We start from the raw sequence: 24,354 nt of genomic DNA, 5'->3' as shown, positions 1-24,354 counted from the left end.
CCCCCTTTGAAAAATATTGCTCATTTAGTAGTTTTCTCTAATTCTTTTGCAATTTCTTTACACAACAAGTTGTAAAATCCATTCTAGGGGTAATTTTGGAAGTGGAGTTTACTGACACACCTGAATTCGGATGTTACATTTCTTCCCCCCTTAAAAGAATTTCGTCCTCGAAATTTAAACAAATAAGTTGGGAAATCTCTCTCTCATTTGTTGCTCAACCTCCCATGTGGCTTCTTCCACCTTATGATTCTTCCATAATACTTTCACTAATGGAATTGTCTTATTTCGGAGCTCTTTTATTTTTCTGTCCAGTATCTGCACTGGTTGCTCCTCATAAGCTAAATCTTCTTTTAATTCCACATCGTCTGATTTTAAGACATGTGAAGGATCGCTAATGTATTTTCTCAATAAAGAATTATGAAATACATTATGAACTCGATCCATACTAGGTGGAAGTGCAAGTCTATAAGCCACCTTGCCCACTTTTTCTAAAATTTCAAATGGGCCAATAAATCTTGGAGCAAGTTTCCCTTTTCTTCCAAACTTTATCACCCGGTTGAAACTCTACTTCTTTCCTTTTCAAGTCTGCATAGCTCTTTTGTCTGTCCTGAGCTTGCTTCAATCTAGTCTTGATAATCTTTATATCGTCAACCATCCTCTGGGTTAATTCAGGCCCAAGAACTTGACTCAAATCATCTTGCTCTCCTATGTTATCCCAATGTAATAGAGATCTACACTTTCTTCCATAAAGAGCCTCATATGGGGCCATTTTAATGGTGGACTGGTAACTATTATTATATGCAAATTCAATCAATGAAATCATTTCATGCCAGGTCATTTTGTAATCTAAACAACAGGCTCTCAACATATCCTCTAGTATTTGATTCACCCTTTCTGTTTGGCCATCTGTTTGAGGATGATATGCTGTGCTAAATGCCAGCCTAGTACCCATTGCTCTTTGTAAGCTACCCCAAAAAGCTGAAACAAATTTGGGGTCTCTATCTGACACAATAGTTTTGGGTACACCATGTAATCTCACAATCTCCCGTATATAAATCTGGGCCAATTGATCTGAAGCAAAACTATCTTTCACTGGAATAAAATGGGCCGATTTAGTCAATCTATCTACAATCACCCATAATGCATTATAGCCTTTTTGTACTCGAGGTAGGCCAATGATGAAATCCATTGAAATATCTTCCCATTTCCATTCAGGAATACTAAGTGGGTGAAGCAAACCTGAAGGTCTCTGATGCTCGGCCTTGACCTGTTGACATACTAAGCATTTAGCTACATAGTCACCAATATCTTTCTTCATACCTATCCACCAATAAGTTTTCTTTAAATCCTGATACATCTTTACTCCCCCAGGATGAGCAGTGTAAAGTGTATCATGTGCTTCACTTAGGATTTTCTTTCTCAACTCCAGATCTTGGGAAATACATACCCTGTTTCTGAACTTGAGCACTCCATCTATCATTTGAAACTCAGTTGCTTTCCCTTCACATATCTGTTGACTTATTTTCTGGCACCACAAATCTTCTACTTACTTCTCTTTTATTTCATTGAAGAGATTAGGTTGAATTTCCAATCTGGCCACTTGACTTCTTATCACCTCAATCTGTTCCATCTGAAACTCTTTTTGTAACTCTATCTGAATGGTGAGGTGAGCTATGGCAATCTTTCTACTCAAGGCATCGGCTACCACATTTGCTTTACCCGGTTGATATTTAATATCACATTCATAATCTTTGATTAGCTCCAACCATCTTCTTTGTCTCATGTTCAAGTCTTTCTGAATGAAGAAATATTTTAAACTTTTATGGTCAGTGTAGATATTACATTTAACTCCATATAAATAATGCCTCCAAATTTTTAAAGCAAAAACCACTGCTGCTAACTCTAAATCATGGGTAGGGTAGCGTGTTTCATAATCTTTTAACTGTCGAGAGGCATACGCTATCACCTTACCCCTTTGCATCAGCACGGCTCCCAAGCCATTATGCGAGGCATCACAATAAATATCATAATCTACACCTTCCTCTGGTAATACTAAAATAGGAGCTGTAGTCAACCGTCTTTTTAGCTCTTGGAAACTTTTCTCACAAGCTTCAGTCCATAGAAAAGGAGTTCCTTGTCTGGTAAGAGCTGTAAGTGGTTTGGCTAACCGGGCAAAACCTTGAACAAATCTTCTGTAATCGCCGGCTAGCCCTAAAAAGCTTCTAATCTCTTTCACAGTCTTCGGCCTCACTCATTCAAGTATTGTTTCTACTTTACTGGGGTCCACAGCTATACCTTCCTTAGTAACCACATGTCCCAAAAATACTACTCGATCCAACCAGAATTCACACTTAGAGAATTTGGCATACAATTTCTTTTCTCTCAATCTTTGTAGCACAAATCTCAAGTGTTCGGCATGTTCTTCTTCTGATCTAGAGTATATCAAGATATCATCAATAAATACCACCAGAAATTTGTCAAGGCAATCATGAAATACTCGATTCATTAAATCCATAAAGATTGCTGGAGCATTAGTCAATCCAAAGGGCATTACCACAAACTCGTAGTGCCCGTAGCGAGTCCGAAAAGCTGTCTTTGGAATATCTTGCTCTGTAATCCTCACCTGGTGATAACCTGACCTCAAGTCAATTTTGGAGAACACAGAAGCTCCTTTCAATTGATCAAATAAATCATCAATTCGAGGCAACGGGTATTTATTCTTCACCGTCAGTTTATTCAACTCCCTATAATCTATGCACATACGAAGCGACCCATCTTTCTTTTTGACAAATAGTATGGGTGCTCCCCAAGGAGAGTGGCTAGGTCTAATAAAACCCTTATCTAAAAGTTCTTGCAACTGTTTCTTTAATTCTTGTAATTCAGCTGGAGCCATTCGATAAGGGGCTTTTGAAATTGGGGCTGAGCCAGGTTCTAACTCGATACTAAACTCTAACTCTCTCTCTGGAGTAAACCTGGTAGCTCATCAGGAAAGACATCTGGGAAATCTCGTACTATTGGGACATCCTGAATACCCAATCTTTGAACATCATGCTCATGTACCACATGAGCTAAATATCCCGTACACCCCTTTTTCAATAATTTTTTCGCCTTTACACTACTGATCATCATACTAGGCTGATGACCCTCTCCGAAATTAAAGTAATCCCCATTGTCAAGTTGGAATCGAGCTTTTTTCTTTTTACAGTCAATCTCAACTCCATATCTTTCTAAGAAATCCATGCCTAAAATAACATCAAAATCGGGCATATCAAAGACAATCAAGTCCACCTTTAACTCTCTCCCATGTATCACTACCCTTTGGTCTTTTAACATCTTATCAGTAATCACACTCCCACCATCTGGCATCTCAATTTTAATGAAATGGGTAGATCTAACAGGCACTAAACCTACCCTTTCAATAACCCCTGGTGTAATAAAAGAGTGTGTAGCTCCTGAATCAATCAATGCATATAAAGAAACAGAGTGGAAAAAGAGCTGACAAGTAACTGCAGATGGACTAGCCTCCGCCTGACTATGGGTAGCTGTATAGACCCATGCATTAGTACCTCTCCCTGGTTGCACTGGCGGAATTAGGTTTTGTTGTGGCTGTATCTAAACTGGCACTTCGGTACTTTGGCAATCCTTTGCTATATGCCCTGGCTGTCGACATCTATAACAAATCACTTGTTTCTGCTGGTACCAACATTCCCCACTATGACGTCTCCCACAAATCTGACGTTGGGGAATATTTTCTTTTCTAGGCCTTTTGTCACTCTTCCAACCTTTTCTACTTGCTTTTGACTGAAATTTTCTTTTTCCCCTATTGTTTCTGAAACTGGAGCCAATTGAACTACCTCCTGATGCTGTAGCAGGTGCTGAAATAGTCAATGAAGCAGGTAAAGCTGACTGACTTGGCATCACTGTTTGGGGTACTGTCAATGATAGAGGTGTTGACATAGAAGGTGCATTCCTGGGTAGCTTATTAACATATACCTCCAACCTCAATGCTCTCACCAATGCCTCTTCATAAGTTTGAGGAGGTTGTGGTCCAGCTAGCACATGCAAGACTATCTCCGGTTTGAGACCTTGAAGAAATCTGTCCAACCGGAGACTAGGAGTACTCACCATACCTGGAGCAAAACTGGCTAAGACATCAAAACGGGTAGAGTAATCCTTTACTGAACCCTCTCCCTGCTGTAAAGAAATGAACTCTTGAACTTTGACTGCTACCACATCAGCTGTTCTGTATTGGGCCTCAAACACCTTTCTAAAGTCTTTCCAGGTCATCAGATCTACATTTCTGGTTTCTTTAACTAGGTCCCACCATACGCGGGCCTCTCCCTTCATCAAGAAACTGGCATACCGAACTTTTTCTCAATCAGTCATAGGAAATAAATCCATAGTACTTTTCACTTGCTTGATCCATTCATCAGCCACTAAAGGATCTTTAGTACCTTTGAATTCAGGAGGGGTATGCTGATTAGGTAAGGAATAAATGGGCTCAAGTCGCCTTTGAGCTCTAATTTCTCCTCTCCCTTCATTCCTTATTTCATTTCTGATTTCTTCTATGACTTCCTCACGAATCTCACTTCTAATCTCATCTCGGATGGCATCTCTGGCTATATTTTCAGGTGTGGGTCTATCTTGACTCTCAGTCAACACCTGACGGACTATATCTCTTATTTCTGCTAGCCCAAATCCTGAACCAACTGACGGGGCAGGGTTAGACGGTTCTCCCGTCTCTCTTTGAATACTCCTTCCACGACCTCGTCCTCGTCCTCATCTTGTGGTACTCATCATCTAATAACTGCATAAGTGTAATTACATAATATTCTATTATTTGAATACAGGTAAAGAAAATAACTTATTGCAGTCGATTCTCGGGAGCTGATCTGTGAGACATGAGGGGCACCTGTGCAATATTAGAATGCAAAACCATAGATATATTGTATTATATTACCACGTATTATACTATATCTTTCTTTAAGCGCCCAAAATCGCGCTCTGATACCAAAAATGTAGCTTCTCCTAACCATTGGGTGTGTTACAAAAAAACGGCATGAGTTCCCTTATTTTAGAGGGCCCGGGGAATATTTTTCTCTTTTTCATTATGCCCTGTAACACTCCCAATTTATAATTCACACAAACCAGTCCTACCAATCGACTGAATTTTTATCAACTTAATCACAATTAGAAAAATAAATACATAATAATAACAATTATAAAGATTATCACCCACAGAACTTATAATCAATTTTCATAACTAACTGTATATATATATATATACATATTACATATACATCATAACATTTAAATCACAAAATTATGGTGCCTTCCTCCTTTAGCCTTATGTCTCATTAGTGCTCCCCGGGAACCTTTGTTGCATTTCTTTACCTGTAAAATATTAAATTAGACGGAGTGAGCGACTATGGCTCAGTAAGAAAATCATACTAAACACTTAAAGTATTTTATACCAGTACTAATCTTTTCTAATCTTTTCCATACTCAGCGTGTCTGAACTATTTACAACAAAATAATTGACACAGAACACGCATTTAACACGTATCATCATTCTTTTCTTTCACACATTTATTCCTTTCCTTATTATACGAATATGATTCACTCATTATGATTTATGCATGTATGAGTGTCATGACATTTCTATTTTCTGATCGTACATCTTTCTCAACTCTTTATCAGCCACATAGGCTTGTATGCATAATTCTAATGCAAATGACTTTCATAAAATATTTACTAATTTGTTTCTCTCTCTTTCTCATTGATCGATTTAGACTACATATGATAGTACTTGCAGTCACCATACAAAGTATAATTCTCTCTTACACGCATATTTTTTTTCTTTGCTGTCCACACAGTACAGCTGATATTTTTCTTTTGCTGTCCACACAGTATAGCTGGTTGTCCACACAGTACAACCGATTATTTTATTTGCTGTCCACACAGTACAGCTGGCGTGTAAGGATTTTAAGTATGTTTTCTGCTATCCTGTATCATATGAGTCATTATAAAAACATGCATGACTTAGAAAATATTTTTCCTCTTTCTTTATTTTTTTCTAAATCATGCATATGTTATGATTCCTCATGCATGCATATATAATCATAATACAGAATATGCGCATTTGTTATTTTCCCTTATTCTTTTCATTCCTTATCAAACATCATATTCTCTTCTCATGCATTTATATATCTCATACATTTAATTAATTTCAATTATACAATATAGACTTAATATAAGGGTTATTTCACATAACATGCACATAATTAAGCAATATTAACCTATATCGTATAAAATGACATTTTTGCCCTTATGGCCAAAATTACCTTTTTACCTTTATGGCCAAAAATTACATCCTGAATCCTAATGAATTTCTTTATCTTTTTAAGCATAAATCACCTTAATTCTAATACCTTACACACTTATATAAGTAAAGGTTATTTAAATAACCTAACTCAAATTTACTTCAAGTATGTAAAGTATGAAATTCTTACCTTTTCTTTGCTGATTTGGTGATTTAAGCTTATTCACCTTTTTTTCTTCTTTCTGGCAACCTTAATCAACCAAAAATATGATCATCCATCAAACTCCCAAATTTCACATATCTTAAAAATTAAATTTCTTACCTTAGAACTGACCAGAATTGAAAGATCTACACTTTTTATAACTGGGGCCTCTGAAAATTAGGTGGTTTAGCTAGGTTTTTGGACGAATTTTGGTTAAGGGAAAAAGCTTAGCTATAAAGAATGGAGGTCTCGGCTAAATTGAAGAAGGAAGTGAATAGAAATAAGTTTATAAGCCTATTGGACCATTTTGCCCTTAACCTTTTCCATAAATTACTATTTTATCCTTAGCCAATTACCAAAAACCCTTAGCACCACCATATAATTTCAAGTGTGCCCTTCAATTTTAATTCCCACTTTGTCCCTTGAATCTTTATAAAATGACCATTTTACCCTCTTTGAAAAATATTGCTCATTTAGTAGTTTTCTCTAATTCTTTTACAATTTCTTTACACAACAAGTTGTAAAATCCATTCTAGGGGTAATTTTGGAAGTGGAGTTTACTGACACACCTGAATTCGGATGTTACACGAACTCTCAGTTTTCTTAGAATAATTTCTAAACACTTTTAGTGATACATTTATTTTAAAGTATTTTAAAAGAAAAAAAATAAAAACGCTTCAGATATTAATTCGTAATATTTCTCCTTCGGTGGGTAGTACTTCTAGGGAGGGGTGTTGCATATCTCATGTAGGTAAGCCCCAGCCTGAGAATATATTGCATCAAGAGATCTCATCATAGCCTCAAAATTTGCTTCTATATGTGACTTTGCAGCTTTCCAACATAAACATGCAACCTGCGAGTTTATAAATAATATGAGCACTTTATTATCAAAATTCATAAAATGTTAAATGATACACGTTACCTATGAGTCACGTTTGTACTTTGATCGTACGTTACAGAGAAGGTGATGACAACAACACCCATGGTATACATCTGAAAAGTCTTTAGTAATTGTTGAATATATAACATGATGTCGATTCGAGATTATTGCCAACTTTGGGATTTCATTGATGCATTCTTTAACCTTCATTGGAAACCAACACCATGCATTCTTTAACCAAAATATGCATTTGAGTATATTTGGTTATTACCTTTGAGACCTACTGCAACGAATAAATGTTTGAGATATTGACCTTTAAGGAAAGTAGTGTCAATGTAAATAACAAGTCAAATATATTGTTTAAATGTATGGACGAAACATCCTAATGACATGAAAAATAACTTAAATTGATGTTCATTATCTGTTTCTATAGCTATAATGGTTCTCATATTAGCACGTTCTAAATTATATCAATAATCAGGTAAGATCATAAATGATTCTTTTGGTGAGCCCTTCAATGAATTTAAAACCCAATTTCTTGCCCGTCAAGCTTGTGAATATGAAATGTCAATTTTATACTTGTCGACGATGTCAATAATGATCTTTTTAAGTTGATAAATTCGATCAATCAACACAAACTTTGACTTCATTATTGACCTAAAGCCCAAGCCTTAGCTTGTCTATGATGTGATATTATCTAATCAATTGAATTTGTATGGGTTAGATTCATTTCACCGATTTGAAAGACTTGACTAGATTTGAATCTACTTCCCGTTAAATACCAGTGGCATTTTTCATCATAACACTTAGTCTTCCATTACCCCATGTCAGACTCAGGCACTCTGTGTTGAAATCCTTTCCCCAGGGCAAATTAATCCACAATATCTTTCAAGTGTTTTTGTCATGAAAAATGTCACCAAGTTTTATAGCATTCCCCTCTTAGATTGATCCTAAACCACTTGATGATGTTGAAGGTTATAGAGGAAAATTGAGAACCCACTTAAACAGATCAATGGGGACATTGTCAAAAAACGGTTCTGAATAATTTATGCCACTCATAATAGGATCTTCAAATTGTAAACTATTTATATCACAGGTAATTGGTGACATATCCTTAGACTCTGCCTCATCAAAAGGAATATCAGTTATCTCATTTCCGTCAAAGTCACTCCAGTCGGGAACCCTCTTTTTGTCTCCACGAGCTCATTCATCAACAATATGAAATGCATCATTATTGAAATCAATCAAGTCTTTGTAATCAAATTCTATTTTCACTTCACTAGTTTCTTCTTCTTTTTGTTCTTCGATCAAGGTACATGTAACAAAAATAGGAATACATTCCTTAAAGTATTGAGACATGTCAGTAAAGCCTTAGACATCTTCATCATTTTCTATCTTAACAGGGCAATCAAGCTTAATTTTTCTTAGTTTTATACATAATTGAATGTAGTTTCTGATTGGATCAATATTATAATATTTACTCAAAAGTTGGATAAATCCCTAAAATATTGTTCCAAAGGGAATTTTTACCAATTGTTTACAATCTTCTACATACTTTTCTGTGTTCTTATCATGTTGGATCTATTCTTTTTAGAAACGAACAAAAACATAACTAGCGATTTTAATTATCAATTTTACAATAAAGAATTTTGGGAAAAAATTAAACATTTATAAGAAAAAATCTATAATAACTATTTATTGATATATATGTCACCTCTAATTTCCTAAAATGCATCTATTTATTCCTAAAATTTCATTTAAAACAGTCTTATAATTATTACTATCAAAATACCCCCTATATTTTTTTAACATTTCATTTAACCACTTATAATTATCTAATATTTTATTTAACACTCTCATATGTTGTTTTATATCGAAATGTATCTATCTACTACTAACATTTTATTTAAAATCGTCTTACAATGTTTAATATCCAAGTGTCTCCTATGTTTTTCTAACAGTTCATGTAACCCCTTATAGTTATCTAATATTTCATTTAACACCCTTATATATTGTCTTGTATCGAAATACATATATCTGTTTCTAATATTTCATTTAAAACTTTCTTATAATGTTTAATATAAATGTCCACCACATTTTTTTAACATTTTCTTAAACCTCTTATAATTCTCTAATATTTCATTTAACACCCTCATATATTGTCTTGTATCGAAATGTTTCTATTTATTCCTAACATTTTATTTAAAATCTTCTTACAATGTTAAATATCGAAATGCCCTTATATTTTTTTAACATTTCGTTTAACCCCTCATAATTATCTAATATTAATTCAACACCCTCTTATGTTATCTTGTATCAAAATGTATCTATTTATTTCTAACATTTCATTTAAAACCTTCTTACAATGTTTAATATCAAAATGCCCTCATATTTTTTTAACATTTCATTTTTACTCCTTATAATTATTTAACGTTTCATTTAATACCCTCATATATTGTCTTGTATCAAAATGCATCTATCTAGTCCTAACATTTCATTAAAAACCGTCTTACAATATTTAATATCAAAATACTCTCATATTTTTTTAACATTTCATTTAACCCCCTATAATTATCTAACATTTAATTCAACACCCTCATACGTTGTTTTATATTGAAATACATCTATCTATTCTTAACATTTTATTTAATACCTTCTTACAATGTTTATTATCAAAATGCCCCTCATGTTTTTCTAACATTTCATTTAACACCATATAATTATGTAACATTTTATTTAACACCTTTATATATTATCTTATATCGAAATGCATCTATCTACCTCTAACATTTCATTTAAAACCTTCATACTTTGTTTAATATCAAAATCTCTCCATATTTTTTAATATTTTGTTTAACCCCTAAATTATTATCAAATATCTAAATGCCCCTTTTACATAAAATACGAACTAGATTTAATAAATAAAATTAAGTTTTGAGTTAAGATTCATATAAATACTTTTTTCTCACAAATTCATTTCTTTTGATTCAAATTCAGAAATATGAATTTTTTTTTGAATGAACTTACAGTATCAAATATTGAGTTAAAATGAGAGTAAAAGTGAGTGTTTGAATGATATGACAAATGTATGTAAGTGAGAAGTTTATATAGAAGTAGTGAAGGGTAGTTTTGGTATTTTAAAAAATATTTAGGGCATTTTTGCTTTGGAATAAGAAAGTGGGCATTTTTGGCTTAAAGAGAGGCAAAATGCCATTTATTTTAATTTCCATATTTCTTAATAATGGAAAATAATTTAGAAAATTAAGGAAGAATTTTTTTTTTTAAACTCCCTGCTTCAGGACTACTTGATCCTATGCTCCGTAGCTATAATTTTCCCTTGACAGTATCGATCATGGTCATTACATGTTTCAAATATAAGACGTGGCAACTTTACAGTCACTTAGTACCGTACAAGAATAACACCTGATTATTCCGTTTTAACGCCACGACGGTTATAAAACCAGCCAAAGTCCCTGGCATTTGAACACTCTCTGTTCTTGAAGTTTTCTGTCGCTGAAATTTTCCAAGAAAATCTCCCATTTTAGCCCAAAAGGGGAAAATTCTGCCAGGTGTTCAAGTCCTCTCTGTACTCTTTTCATGCTGTCTTTATTTTTTCTTTCTGTAATTTTTGTTGGGTCGCCGAGAATATCATTTCTTTCTATGTTTTCTGTTTGGTTGACGCGAAACTAAAAGAAAAGAAAACAAGAAAAAAAAAATCATCTTTTCATTTTCATTTTTGAACGATTTGTTCTCTTTGGTAGTGTAAATCCTGTTTGCATTGTACCATATAGAAGATTGTCTTTTGTGCAATAAAGTAATAGTTTGGTTTCTGTGAATGATTTATTTTCTTTCTCTAATTGTGTTTCTGTCATCAAATATTCTTTTATCAGCCATCTTTAACAATGGATTTATACAAATTATGCAATAGAATGTTTTGGGAATGACAATAGAATTACCAAATCTTTGGGCCGAGAGAAGAAGGCATAGCAATGGAAGAATCCCTAAAGAAAAAGAAAAGGCATAAGTCTTCCTCTTGGATCATGTAAAATGGACAAACGAAATTCCCTACTGTCCTCAATACCATCCAACAGAGGAGGAGTTAAAAAATCCTTTACTTTATCTGCAAAAGATTGCTCCTCATGCTTCCAAATATGGTATGTTCGACAATGCTAATATGATTTTTAGAGGTGCTTTTGATTGTTCTATAATTGATGGCATGCTATAATTTTTTTTTTCATGACGATGATTCAGGTATTTGCAAAATTAAATCACCATGGGAGGTTTCTGTGACTGCTGCTCATGTACTGAGTAAGGAGATTGAGGACTTTAAATTTGGAACTTTAGTTCAACCTCTTCAGGTTGACACCGAGGGGGCATTCTACCAAAAATTGGACAGGTAAATTAAGAGTTGTTCTTCTTTTTGTTTAATTGTAATTTGACACAAATCATCCTTATGGTTACTTTCAGGAAATATACCTATGGTACCTTCCAGCACAAGGCAAATGAGGAGTTCGTTCATCAGTTTCCTCGTGCAGGTGGTCGTCCTCTTTCATACATAGAAAAGAGATTTTGGCTTGAAATGGCTCATAAACAAGAAACAGTTCAGTATGCAGTGAATGTTGAAGGCAGCGCCTTTACCTCAGATCCTGGCGACAAGCTTGCAAAAAGCAATGGCAATTTGAAGGTCTCAATGATCCTAATGCTTTTTGCACTGGCTTAAGCTGAATCTTTTTCATTTTGCATCCTTAATTTTTATGGGTTTCTTTCTTTATTCTCAGCATTTTAAAAAGCTTCCAGACAATGTTTTTCGCCACCTGGATATAACTGTTCCGGTATGGAGAATGATGCTTGATTCTCAGTCTTTTAGGTCTTAAAATTTTTTGATAGTTTCTCAAACTAATCTGTTGTAAATTTAGGGAATAACAGATCCGATGCTTTACATTGGTATGATTTACAGTATTTTTGCTTGGCATGTGGGAGATCAATACTTATATAGGTACCATTACTCTCTTTGCCAATTCCAACCCTTTGCTTTTTGATTCTCTGATTTTCTCTTTTATCTATTGTTAGTATCTACTTATAATATTCTCAGCATCAATTATCTTCACTCTGGAGCACCCAAAACCTGGTATGGTGTTCCAGGTAATGAGGCTCCTCAGTTCGAAAGGGTAGCAATGTATCATCTGTTTGCCAGTAAGAACTTTTCCCTCAAGGGAGAGGACAGAGTTTTCAATAGGTTAGCAGGAAAAACGACAATGTTTCGTCCAAATTTATTGCTGCAAAATGGTATACCTGTTTACAAGGCTCTGCAGATGCCTGGGGAATTTGTTGTTACCTTTCCTAGAGCATATCATGGAGGATTCAGTAATGGTAAGATATCTCACATTCCTCTATTTTGAGTCACATTTGCGTCTTTCTTTATGTGTGCATTATGTTTCTAACCTCTTTCCATTATTCCGTTGCAGGTTTTAATTGCGGCGAGGCAGTAAACTTTGCACTTAAAGATTGGTTTCTATTTGGGAAAGATGCTGGAGATCGGTATGCACGGCTCCACAAGCAGTTGTTTGTTCCTTATGAAGAGCTCCTTGTTAAAGAAGTAATGTCAGTTAATCACTCAGCTGCAGAATCTGCCTCGCAAACTTCTGCTAATGCTTGTTTTAGACAGCATATAAAATCTCTAAACAGCACTCTCATGAACTTAAAGAATCTAAAAGTTCCATTTGTGTATACACCAAATTCTGAAACATCAATCTGCAGCCTATGCTATCATGACTGCTACTTGGCCTCTGTCCAGTGTCAATGTGGAACCAGATGCCTTTTCCTTGGTATGTTTCAACATATTCTTGCTCTTTTAGAATCATAAACAGTGAATTTGGATCCTAACAGTCTGTCTCTCTTTTTCTTTTTTCTTGGCATAACAGAGCTTGTGAAGCTTCATTGTTCTAATGGATGCAACATAACTGTACATCTAAGTCGAGAGGTGCTGAGTGTGGAAACTAAAGCTCTTGACCTTCAGATTGAAGAAATAATGTCGGAGCATGAACATATAGTTTCTTGCATTGAAGATGGACTTGCTCTAGATAGAGAGGTAAGCAAAATCTTAATTCAATCCTAAAGTTTGTCAGAAGAACTCTTGGTGGTATATATGTGAAGCCTGTGTTTTGGCTCCTGCAGCATAATAATCTTACATAATTTTGATTTTATACTACATGTTTCTGATTTTTTTTTTTTTGTTGAACTTGAATCCATGACAGTTGAATACCAAATTAGGACAAGCCGGTGCCAGCTCAAGTAGGAACTAAATAAGCTGCTGAGTACACAAGACCTAACTTGGGCATTCCATAGCTCTCCATAAACCATTACAGATATCTTTTGCACATATCAATCCAAATTATACCCTCAAAGGGTAAAGATTGTCAACAATACTTTTAACTATTTTTCAGAATAGGGATAAACAATCCTTGCTTACTGTCAAAATGCTGGAAAAGATACCTGTTTTTTGGTGGTCATGAAGTGTGTTTTCCTTATCAAGATATGTAATAAACTCAACTGCAACACTCAAAGCATTGATAGAAGCTAGTGAACTGAGGCTGGAGTATAATAGCATTTCTTCCCCACAAAACACAATAGAGGGCACCCATTTGATAGGCATGTCTGCAAAACAACACCACTAAGCATCATTGATTTGTAGCAACGATTTTGAAGTTAGTAAGAACTATTTGTTATGAAATTGTTATTTGTTTACTCACCATCACAATGGAAGCACTCTCTTCATCAACAGTTGAGACATTCAACTCTTTGAAAAGAAATTCTCTATATGCTGCATTATCAAGGTATATATCAGCTGTGGAACCCAGAAGTCCGAAAACAAATTTCGGTCTCTCGGGTAGGCAATATATCATTAATATATTGTTGTAACTCAAAATCCTACAATAAATCAAAAACTTATATCAGGTACTTCAACAAGACACAAAATCAAAGAAATTGATTCATTTTCATTGCAATCTGATGAAATGAAGAGAAATGGCAAACCTGAAGCTGTGCAGAAATATTAAACCACCTCGAATCTACTTGAAGCCAAAAGATCTCTTCCATAAGTTTACCAGCGTAAAGCAACTGGCTCGGTGTAAACTCAACCTTTGCCACCAAATTCTCTCCCCTTTCAATAAAATTGAAGGCTCCAGATTTTAGTTCTGGCAATTTCCCTTTCTTTGATTTAAATTCCTGTACCATTTCAAATAGAGAAAATCAACAATCTGCCACAAACAAACGAAAAATGTACTACAATTGGATAACCAAAGTAAGTTTAACTGCATACCTTCCATTTCCAAGAACTTGTGAAGGCAACATATTTCATTACACTAACATCACCAAGGGACAATGAATCATTAGAGCTTCCAGCTGTCCCATAATGAAACACCCCTTCAATATCAAATACATCAAGTATAATTTGCACGGTTATACCAGCATTTAGCTAAAAAGTTCTGCAGTTAAAGCTCAAGCATTAGGAAAGAAGTAAAGGATATCAGAAATTTAGAACAAATAAACACTTTATTTATTTCACTTAACATTTCCCATAATAAAAGAAGGTTCAAGAACTCACCGTTTGTTTCCCAGTCATTACATATATCACATCTACATTCTTAATCTTCCCAATGTTAAACCACAAATGGGTTGCCAAGGAAATTTTTACCATGTGGGACACATTAACGACTAATAAAGTAAAAGAAAGAAAGAAACAAGTAGAACATCAAACATAAAGAAAATGAAAGTGTTACCAGCCAAGTCAACCAAGGGGATTTATGAATTGCGAACAAATAAACCAGAGGTTTGGAGGGCCATATCTTCGGTGGAGTAAGCCATAACAAGCCCAATATAAGGCCCGCCATTCTCATTCACTCTGTCCACAATCTCATGCAAAGGACGAGTCTTCCTCAGCTGCACACAACATTGAACCATAAGCAGCAGCCCCACCGCCACCAGCTCCAACTCAACCACCCGCCGTGCAGTCATCTGGTCCTGGAAAGCAGGAGAGAAATGAAGTATGCGAATAGACCGAAAGAGATTGCTGGCCAGACAGTGTTTGCGCATGTGATAATTATCAACGTATCTACCTACCAGAAATTATTCGTCAATGATAGTAAGATTGATTGATTAACATTTTCCCACTAAAAACACTTCATTACACTATGTAGTGTAAATGATCAAATCACATCTATCAAAATTGGTATTCATTAGTATACATAATTTTATTTATAAATTAATCAAAATTTTTTATTTAAAACCAAACTTTGTTAATGTGAAGTTTACCATTATTATTAATGTATGATTTTTATTATTAATATCATAATTTTAGAAAAATATTATAAAATATCTCTAAAATTTTAAATTTTTTTATATTTACTTTTATCATATCATTACTTTTCAAATAATATGTATCATTTTATATAGTATCAAATTTTAATAATACATCTTAAAATATGTATTATTTTTTTATCTATATTAATACTCAACTATTCTTTTGGTAATTTCTTCTTTTTAATTTTTAATTTTTTTATTACATCTTCCAATATGATGATTTATTAAAATCTTAGTTAAAATAAATTAATTCTTTGTTTCGAATAAAAAATGTGATTTATATATTAGCAAAAAATGTTTTTAAGTGGGGAAAAATGTTAACCATTTGATGTCAATGATTGATAAAGTTTTACCGACGTGATACGTGACGCTAAATTATTAAGACTCACAAGACAACAATCGTTGTAAAAGATATTAGCAAAACTTTTTGGCCAAAATTCATCAGTAAACCCTACTAGTAATACTGCTAAAATTTTGTTGAATCCTGGTACCCTAAGGTATCTCCAATCCTTTGATTTTCTCCACATACATTTTCTACCTAATTTTTATTCTAAACACATCATAAACAATCATTCTACATAATCAAATTTTATTTTTAAGTTGCACTATTAGTATTTAACTAAGTTAACTGACAAATAACAATATTAAAGATTAAATTTTCATTTTCATAAATCACAGAGTTTATCTACTATATATTATTTGGTTTTTAATTCTGAAACAAAAAAAATATATAATATAAGAGATATAGATCAATACTAATCTGGGTTAGGATAAGTTTTATGTAAGATATTTGCTATTTAATATTCGAATGTTGATTGAAACTTGTGTTTTTAAGGTCGAAGACAAGGGTACTTTAGATATTATACTAGATTTTGTGGTATAAATGTTTACTTAATAAAATGTGTGATAAAAATGAATTCGCAGGATCGAATGATAATATTTTTTTATAATATCCCCTAAATCTAAATCACTTGAGAACAGAACCAATTAAAGTCCATTCCTAGCAGCACAAAACAGACATGAACGACAAGTCAAAACTCTTGAGACACGAGAAACCATTAATCAAAATAGAGAAACTCAAACTAAAGGAAATGTACATAGCACTACATCAGAATTATCTCCCTGCAGAACCCAATGGTAGCCCCAAAAGCTACTAAAAATAGAGGCATTGCAGCAAGGAAAAACCTATGAACCAAGCTCTAGAGGAATAGGGTGGTTTAGTACATTTAATGGTTAGGTAGGTCAATGCGGGTTAAAAAAAAAAATTATTGCTATAATTGAAACATGAATTATAAAGCTCAAAGTGCTAACTAGGGAACAATAACATATGCAACGGTTAGTGGGAAATGGGTTATTTAGACTAAAATAAATCAAAGAAATTTCTATATCATGTCTTTATCAATATATGCAACTTTCTATTTCGTCTTGAAAGATTTAATGACAAGTTCTAAGACTTGTGAGATACTAGAAAATATACCAAAACATAGATAAGCCGCTCTAAATAAACATACATAATCTTGAAATGGTGACCATATGCATAGCAAAAATTCGAATAACAAATATAAAAATTTAAACCTCTTCACCAATCATGACCAACCCTCACATTTTATTGAAGTGTGGTTCATAAACTTCAATAAAATCTTGAAAGTAAAAACATAACCACATATTGAAACTAGTACAAGGAAAATTTGAAATTTGTTTGATGCTATATATATATTTTACTACAATAACGCTAAATCTTGAAATTTGGCAATCCTTTATGACATTGATCTTCACACCTTACATGGTCACCCACAAGCAAGTACCTGCATTGCTAAAGTGGGAATGACATTAACATATAATCATATAACATTAATAATAAATAATGGAAAAGAAGATGTATAATTAAACCAAACTGACCTTATAAAGGCACCAACTTTTGCTTAGTCTTCTTATTACGTCTTCTAGTCCTCTCACATCTTTTGGTAGCTTTATTAGTCATCCTTAGAAGCCATAAAGGTTTTCCTGTTGTGAACACTTGATATCCTATGAATAAGCCAAGGGGTAGTCCGCATCCATATCCCATCATAACAACCTTCCATTCACACCATCTTGAATTACTGGGCTTTTCACCACGAAATATTGATGATTTTGGTTGTGCTGCCTCATCAATATTACATTTGTTAGTGAATATAAATCCACACAAGCCTGGGTTTCCAATGTATGAATCATTTTGGAAGGTCTCGAATTGGTTCCCTTGAGGTATAGGTCCCACAAGTTGATTTTGTGATAAGTTTAACTTTGCAAGAAAGGTCAAACTTACCAATTGCATTGGAATCACTCCAACAAGCTTGTTTGAAGATAGATCTAAGGCTTCAAGTGCAGTCAAGTCTCCCAATGACGATAGAATATGACCAGTTAGGCTATTTTGAGAAAGATTGAGGAGTCGAAGTGAATGAAGTTTTCCAATTGAGCTTGGAATTTCTCCATGAAAATTGTTGTTTGAAAAATCAATAGTAGTAAAAGTAGTAAGAATTTTCTCTAGATGGATTCCAAAACCTTTAACTACCATCTCCACAGAATCTTGATAAAGTGAATCACCCATATAATTCAATTTCTTTTTTTCTTCATCAAGATTTATCATAGCTTTTAGATTCTCAAAAAACCTTGCTGACAAATAACCATGAAAATTGTTGTGTGAGAGATCTAAGATTCTCAGCATTGGGAAACTACCATTAAATTCAAAAGAACCATAGAAGTTGTTGAAACGAAGAACAAGAACCTGCAACTCGGGAAGATCTCCCAACCAATAGGGGAAACTATCATTTATGTTGTTGTTTCCTAGATTTAAAACTTGAAGCCTTGTACAATTGACCAAACTTCTAGGGACTGGCCCTTCAAGTCCATTACCGTTGAAGTTAAGTGTCCTCAAATAATTGCTGGGTGCAAATGCCTTAGGAAGGTTGCCATGCAGTTTATTTTTTCGTACATCCAAGACTTGAAGACTACTGGAGTTTACCATGCATTCGAGAATTGTACCATTCAAGTTATTATTTGAAAGATCTACAATTAGTAAGCTACTCATATTGCACAAGTGAGGGATCTCTCTCGTCAAATTTTTTTTTGACAATGAAAGAATCATTAACTCAGATAGTGCAATTGGAAATGGTGCTTGAAGGAAGTTGGAATAAAGGTCTAGAAATCGAAGTTTTTTCCATGGAAGGTGATCTATGGTTGTAAGAAAGTTGTGGGAAAGATTTAACCAGTACAAACTTTCCTTTCCAACATTCCACATCCACTTAGGAATTCGGCCCTGGATTCTATTTTCAGAAAGGTCTAGCCAAGTCAATTGATCTGATTTCCTTAAAATATCCGGAAATTCACTTAAGTTACAAGCGGATAATCCCAAACCAGTGAGTTGCGGAAAGGAAGAGTTACCTTTGAAAGGGATGCTCAAAGACAGATTGACATGAGAAAAGTCAAGCACTTCAAGTTTCTTAAGCTTTGAAAACAAGTTAAGCTCAATGCCACTTGAATTGTCCAAAGAAAGACGAAGAACTGTTAAATTAACAAGTTCAAATAATGAACTTGGAATTGATCCGTGTAATCAATTACCATATAAACAGAGAATTTCCAATGATTTACTATGAAATTCTTTTATAGTGCCTGTTAGTTGGTGAAAACCCAAGTATGCATATCGTAACGAAGGTTGAGTGAATAACCAAGATGGCAAAGACCCATTGAAAGAGTTATAATATAAAGAAATATAAACTAAATTTGAAAGGTTTCCAAGTGAAATAGGTACTAACCCATTAAGACTGCAGTTTGAGGCAGCAAAATGTGTCAAGTTTTTGAGATTTCCAAGAGAACTCAGTAATTCTCTAGAAAAGCCGTAGAAGACACACACAAAAACTTGAGGGGGCTACTCCAATTAGCCTTTGGGAAAACAACTGTGAAATCATGATTATATGATAAACGGAGGGTTTCTAAACTTGGTAGGTGGAAGATGTTGTTTGGAAAGTTTCCTTGCAAATCACAAGAAAAGAGACTCAAAAATGATAAAGAAGAAGATAAATTCATGAAGGAACTTGGTACAATGGTAGACATGTTCACATAATCAAGATGAAGTTCTGCTAATTCGGTCAAATTTTGAACTAACCCCTTTAAAGTATTTGTTTCAATTGAAGGTTCATCAAAGTAATTTCGAGAAATGTCAAGCACAATCAATTTAGACAAGTGGGCAATTTCAGAAGGAATTTGACCAGAAACGTTTGAGTGTGAGAGATTAAAATGTGTCAAACTAGACAAACGATGAAAATCAAAAGAAATATGAGAAAGATTGAAATCATTAAAAGCTAAGTTTAGCCTTTGCAAATGATTAAGAAGGAAAAGGCTAGTGTTTGAAGGAAAACTTCCATGAAGCCAAGCACAACTAAGGTCGAGAGCAATCACATGGCCTGTTGTAGAATCACATGTGACACCATCCCATAAGCAGCAATCCTTATCCTCTTTCCAAGACATCATTTTTGGATAAGTGGGTTGAAGATAATCACAATCAAAGGAAGAAGTATTGATGAAGGAAAAGTGTTGTTTAAATTGGAGCAATGCATAACTCTGGCCATGAGAGCAGAGTGTTGCAGAACTTTGAGAACACAAAAATAACAACTGAATGCATAGAATTTGATAAGCCCGCATTAGACAACCCATTCTTCTTGAATGATGAAAGCACAAGAACATACAGGGTTTTATATAGGAAAAAAAACATGAAGAGTCAATATTGTCATCGTTATGCTGTTATGATGTCATGAATTCTTTCCTGTTATTTTAATTACTAATAAGAAATAGTTATTGAAGAGCTTCTTGCCGTGTTAATTAAATAACTTTCTTTTAAAAATTCAGTGTAGAGGCAATATTTATTTTAGCTCAAATTATATTACACATTCTTAGTTTCAGATATTTTTGTTGACTGGCAATTTTTCAAAGTCCAAGTATTATTTTCCAAGTGGAGGATGCCAATGTGATTAACATGTGGAATATTCACACACTAAGAAACACGTTAGAAGACTTCTGCCATAACTTACATAGTGGGTATCAATTAGTCTTGGTCTATTAACTATAAAACAACAATATCTTCATTATTGATTTGATGATGTTACCATCATGCATGCCATCAGAAATGGGCAAGAAGACTTCTCCAATTGCTTTCTGTATACAATTTTTCTCTTAAATTCTTATGCAAATGCAAATAGAGTTATATTATTTAGGAAACTGCTTTTGTGGCATGTTTTACTGTATTTTCCAGTTCGCATAATTTCTACCAAAGAAACATTCATTCAAAGAAGTCTATCACTAGAACAAATTTCAAAAACACCACCAACCTTTTTTGAAGTTGCAATATCTCCCTGAAAATTTTCTTTAACACCTCAAATATTTTTAAAAGTTTATTTGCCCCTTAAACTTTTGAAAATGGAAAATATAAAAAATAAGGGAGAAAGAAAAATAAAAAAATACCGAGGAAATTTCTAAAATTTGTTTCTGTCAAATTCAAAAAGTAGACCATTAATAGGTGTAGTTTGTTTCTGCCAAATTTCGTAATTTTATAAGTTATATAGATTTGATCAAAATTTCTAAAATAGTCATCAGTGATCATGGTTTGTGGACGAAATTGATTTTAGAGAAGTCTTTTAAATCCGTTTTAAGTTTAATATATTTTAGTAAACCATTAATACATCTAGTTCAATTCGGCCAAACTTCATAATATGTTAATTTGTAAAAAAATTTATAAAATTTATGGAGAGATTGTACAACTACAATGTAAACAAGTGTTAGATCTAGGGTTTTTCCTTTAGTTACCTGTAGGATTTTATGAAATTACTTTTGGATTAAAGTTTTTCAATGAGATTTAAGAATATTTCAAAGAGTTCCTTTATACGAATTGTGTTAACTAATCAATGAGATTAGTTATGGCCAGGATACCAGCAGTTTCTTGCATACTACTTTGTACATTTGAGAGTTTGTATCAACTTTTATTCTTAACTCTAGGTAAGTCAAAATAACTCCTTTTGTCTGCATATAAATGTTTGAAAATAGTAACCAACTTCAATCACCATGGCATGAAGGCTGCAATGAATAACACAACATAAGTTTATCCTATTGGTTGATGATTTTAAAAACAAATTTGAGGAGGTCCAAATAGCCTTACGATGTGTGATCACAAAGCCACCATAAATCAGGACTACTAATACTGCAAAAGCACTGACCGTCATGAAAGCACCCAAAGTTTGGCAGACTGATGCTGGAAACTGAAACATGGATATAAGGTTAAAGGTGCACAGCAAAAAGTAGAATGAGCTGACAGAAGAACCTAAATCATAGCAAATCAATTAAATATCACAACCTCAGCCACCAGAAAACGAGAAACTTTCTGCAGCAACTACTTTTAAATGATCTGCAAAGTGAATCCAAGCATAATGATTTGAGTACATAATCATTTTTTTTTTACTTAGATACATAAGATTAACAAAGCTAATCCTAAGAATTCAGTATGCTGTCATTTTGGAGATTGCTTGATGTTAAGCTTTAGATATAAGGGCACTAATTGATGATCGATAGATGATATAACATAATGAATCGATAAATAAGATATAAAAAGGATACAATGCACTAGTAAACACATCCATTGTAATTGAAAGAGTTGTGCTTTTACCCTGCTTGGGCATATGCAATTCCAGCCACTATTTTGAAAATTCCTCTCAGTAATTGAAGAACACTGGAAGTCTAGCTGTTGTCAGAGACAATTCCGGAATACCATCAATGTGAAGTATCATGAGTCCAAAGAACTGGGCGCCCATGTAGTAAGTTGCATGAAGAACATCAATTTCCATCTTAGTCCGCAAAAAGACAGTCATCGCAATGGGTGCAACGATAACAATCTGTAACAAGAAATTCCTTCACATGTTTCAGATTATCCTTGCCTTTGCACATGTAATTACAAAAGTATAACATAATTGAAAATTACTAATTATAATAATAACCTGGGTTGTTTTGAACACATAGATAAAAGTATTTCTGTTCAAGAGAAGATATTCCCTTGACATGCAAGCTTTAAGGAGTTGCCACTTAGAAAGACAATACACATTGAAGGAAAGAGCATCCTTGTGGCTTTTGGATCAATCATATAGCACCTAGAGATCCTCATCAAGCTTCTTGCCAAGAGGAGATTCTTGAATTTTTGACAGAACATATCTATTGAAACATAATTGTAAGGAGCTTCACTGTGGTACCAGTATTGTGCTTGATCTTTTCAAGATATCACCTACCGAAAAAAGAATAAAAAATAAAAGTTGAAGTACTAATATTTAAGCATGAAAAATAAATTATTATAAGCTCTAATTCACTAACCTCCTGAAGAAAGTCAGCTATACCATTTCTTTGAGGACACCTGAATCCACAGTTCTCGAAAGATTCTACAACTTGATTGCATAATCCTTGATACACAAGCTTTCCTTCTGCCATAAAAATGATGTCATCAAAGAGTTCAAATGTTTCTGGAGCTGGCTGAAGAAGTGAAATCAATATGGTAGCATCCATGACATGCAACAGCTGCTGCAGACAAGCAACAATCTGATATACAGTTGAACTGTCTAAACCATTTCATATTTCATCCATAAATAAGGCTTTTGTGGGACCAACAACCATCTCTCCTGCATATTTTAATGAAAAATTAATCCTATAAGATTTATAATAGAATGCATCTAAACCTTAGAATAATCTATTCCATAAACATTACTACCAATTGGAGCAGATACATTTTTGAAAAAATTACCTTTAGTCAGTCTCCTTTTTCGACCTCCAGAGATACCTCTTCTCATCTCATCTCCCACCATTGTGTCAGCACAAATATCAAGTCCAAGAACCTGGGAAGTCACCAAGACAGTAAACATTTTAACTTAAAGCATTTGAAATATGGTTACAGCTTCAACAAAGAGAAATACCTTTAAAACACCATCTGTTTTAAGGGTTGTTTTTTGTCCTTTGGCAGAAAGTGCCTGCTATAACAACCTTTGTTACGAACATTTCATACAAGTACCAACGACATAGAGAACAAAACATCAGATTTAAACTAGAAAAATATGCTGAACATACCTTTTTGAAAATGTAACAAGGTAATTTAAAAACTTGGGCAGAGATTCTCTCTCTGATATGAGGAAGAGTTACCTTTGGTTTTGTTGAGCAGTATACAACCGTGCAGTACAAGAGTGAAATATAATCAAATAATAAAATTAGGAAACCTATCAATGATGTGCAGTTGTGATGCTTCAAGCTTTCCTTTCATGATTCTATCAAGTTTAAGCAAGTTAGATATTTAGTTATAGATTCATGCATATGACTGACAGTCAAGATGGTAACATTCCAAATGAAATTCTGAAACCTTTAGATATTTGTCAAGAGTTCCAGAGAGAGCCTTTAAAAGGGTGGTCTTCCCGCAACCTGGGGGCCCAAGCAGAAGAGTCATCTTGCAATAATTTAAGCATATTTAAGTACACATTTGGTTTCATATCTGCAGCGGCCTTTCAAACTTTCCTTTAAAATAATTATACAAGAAAAGAGGCT

General features: G+C 33.8%; 1 protein-coding gene and 1 pseudogene across 3 annotated transcripts; one reads left to right on the top strand and one right to left on the bottom strand.

The window, feature by feature from the left end:
• Positions 1-24,354, bottom strand: part of LOC123209092 — an 81,885-nt pseudogene that overhangs the window by 20,606 nt on the left and 36,925 nt on the right.
• Positions 10,901-14,148, top strand: LOC123209097 (lysine-specific demethylase JMJ706-like). Of its 3 annotated transcripts, none has more exons than XM_044626849.1 (9): positions 10,901-10,973; positions 11,333-11,558; positions 11,656-11,800; positions 11,872-12,088; positions 12,183-12,236; positions 12,331-12,774; positions 12,870-13,229; positions 13,326-13,492; positions 13,659-14,148. In XM_044626849.1, exons 6-9 carry the CDS (start codon positions 12,579-12,581, stop codon positions 13,704-13,706), a joined length of 771 nt encoding a protein of 256 aa, XP_044482784.1. In that variant the 5' UTR covers positions 10,901-10,973; positions 11,333-11,558; positions 11,656-11,800; positions 11,872-12,088; positions 12,183-12,236; positions 12,331-12,578; the 3' UTR covers positions 13,707-14,148. The 3 variants fall into 3 exon arrangements, with proteins under 3 accessions (XP_044482784.1, XP_044482783.1, XP_044482785.1); XM_044626848.1 differs by having other exon boundaries at positions 12,321-12,774; XM_044626850.1 differs by having other exon boundaries at positions 10,908-11,558; positions 12,321-12,774.

This window comes from Mangifera indica, chromosome 2 (genome assembly GCF_011075055.1).
Source record: "Mangifera indica cultivar Alphonso chromosome 2, CATAS_Mindica_2.1, whole genome shotgun sequence".
Classification (NCBI taxonomy): Eukaryota; Viridiplantae; Streptophyta; class Magnoliopsida; order Sapindales; family Anacardiaceae; genus Mangifera; species Mangifera indica.
The sequence above is the reverse complement of the archived record's forward strand: the minus strand, read 5'-3'. Positions and strand labels throughout refer to the sequence as shown.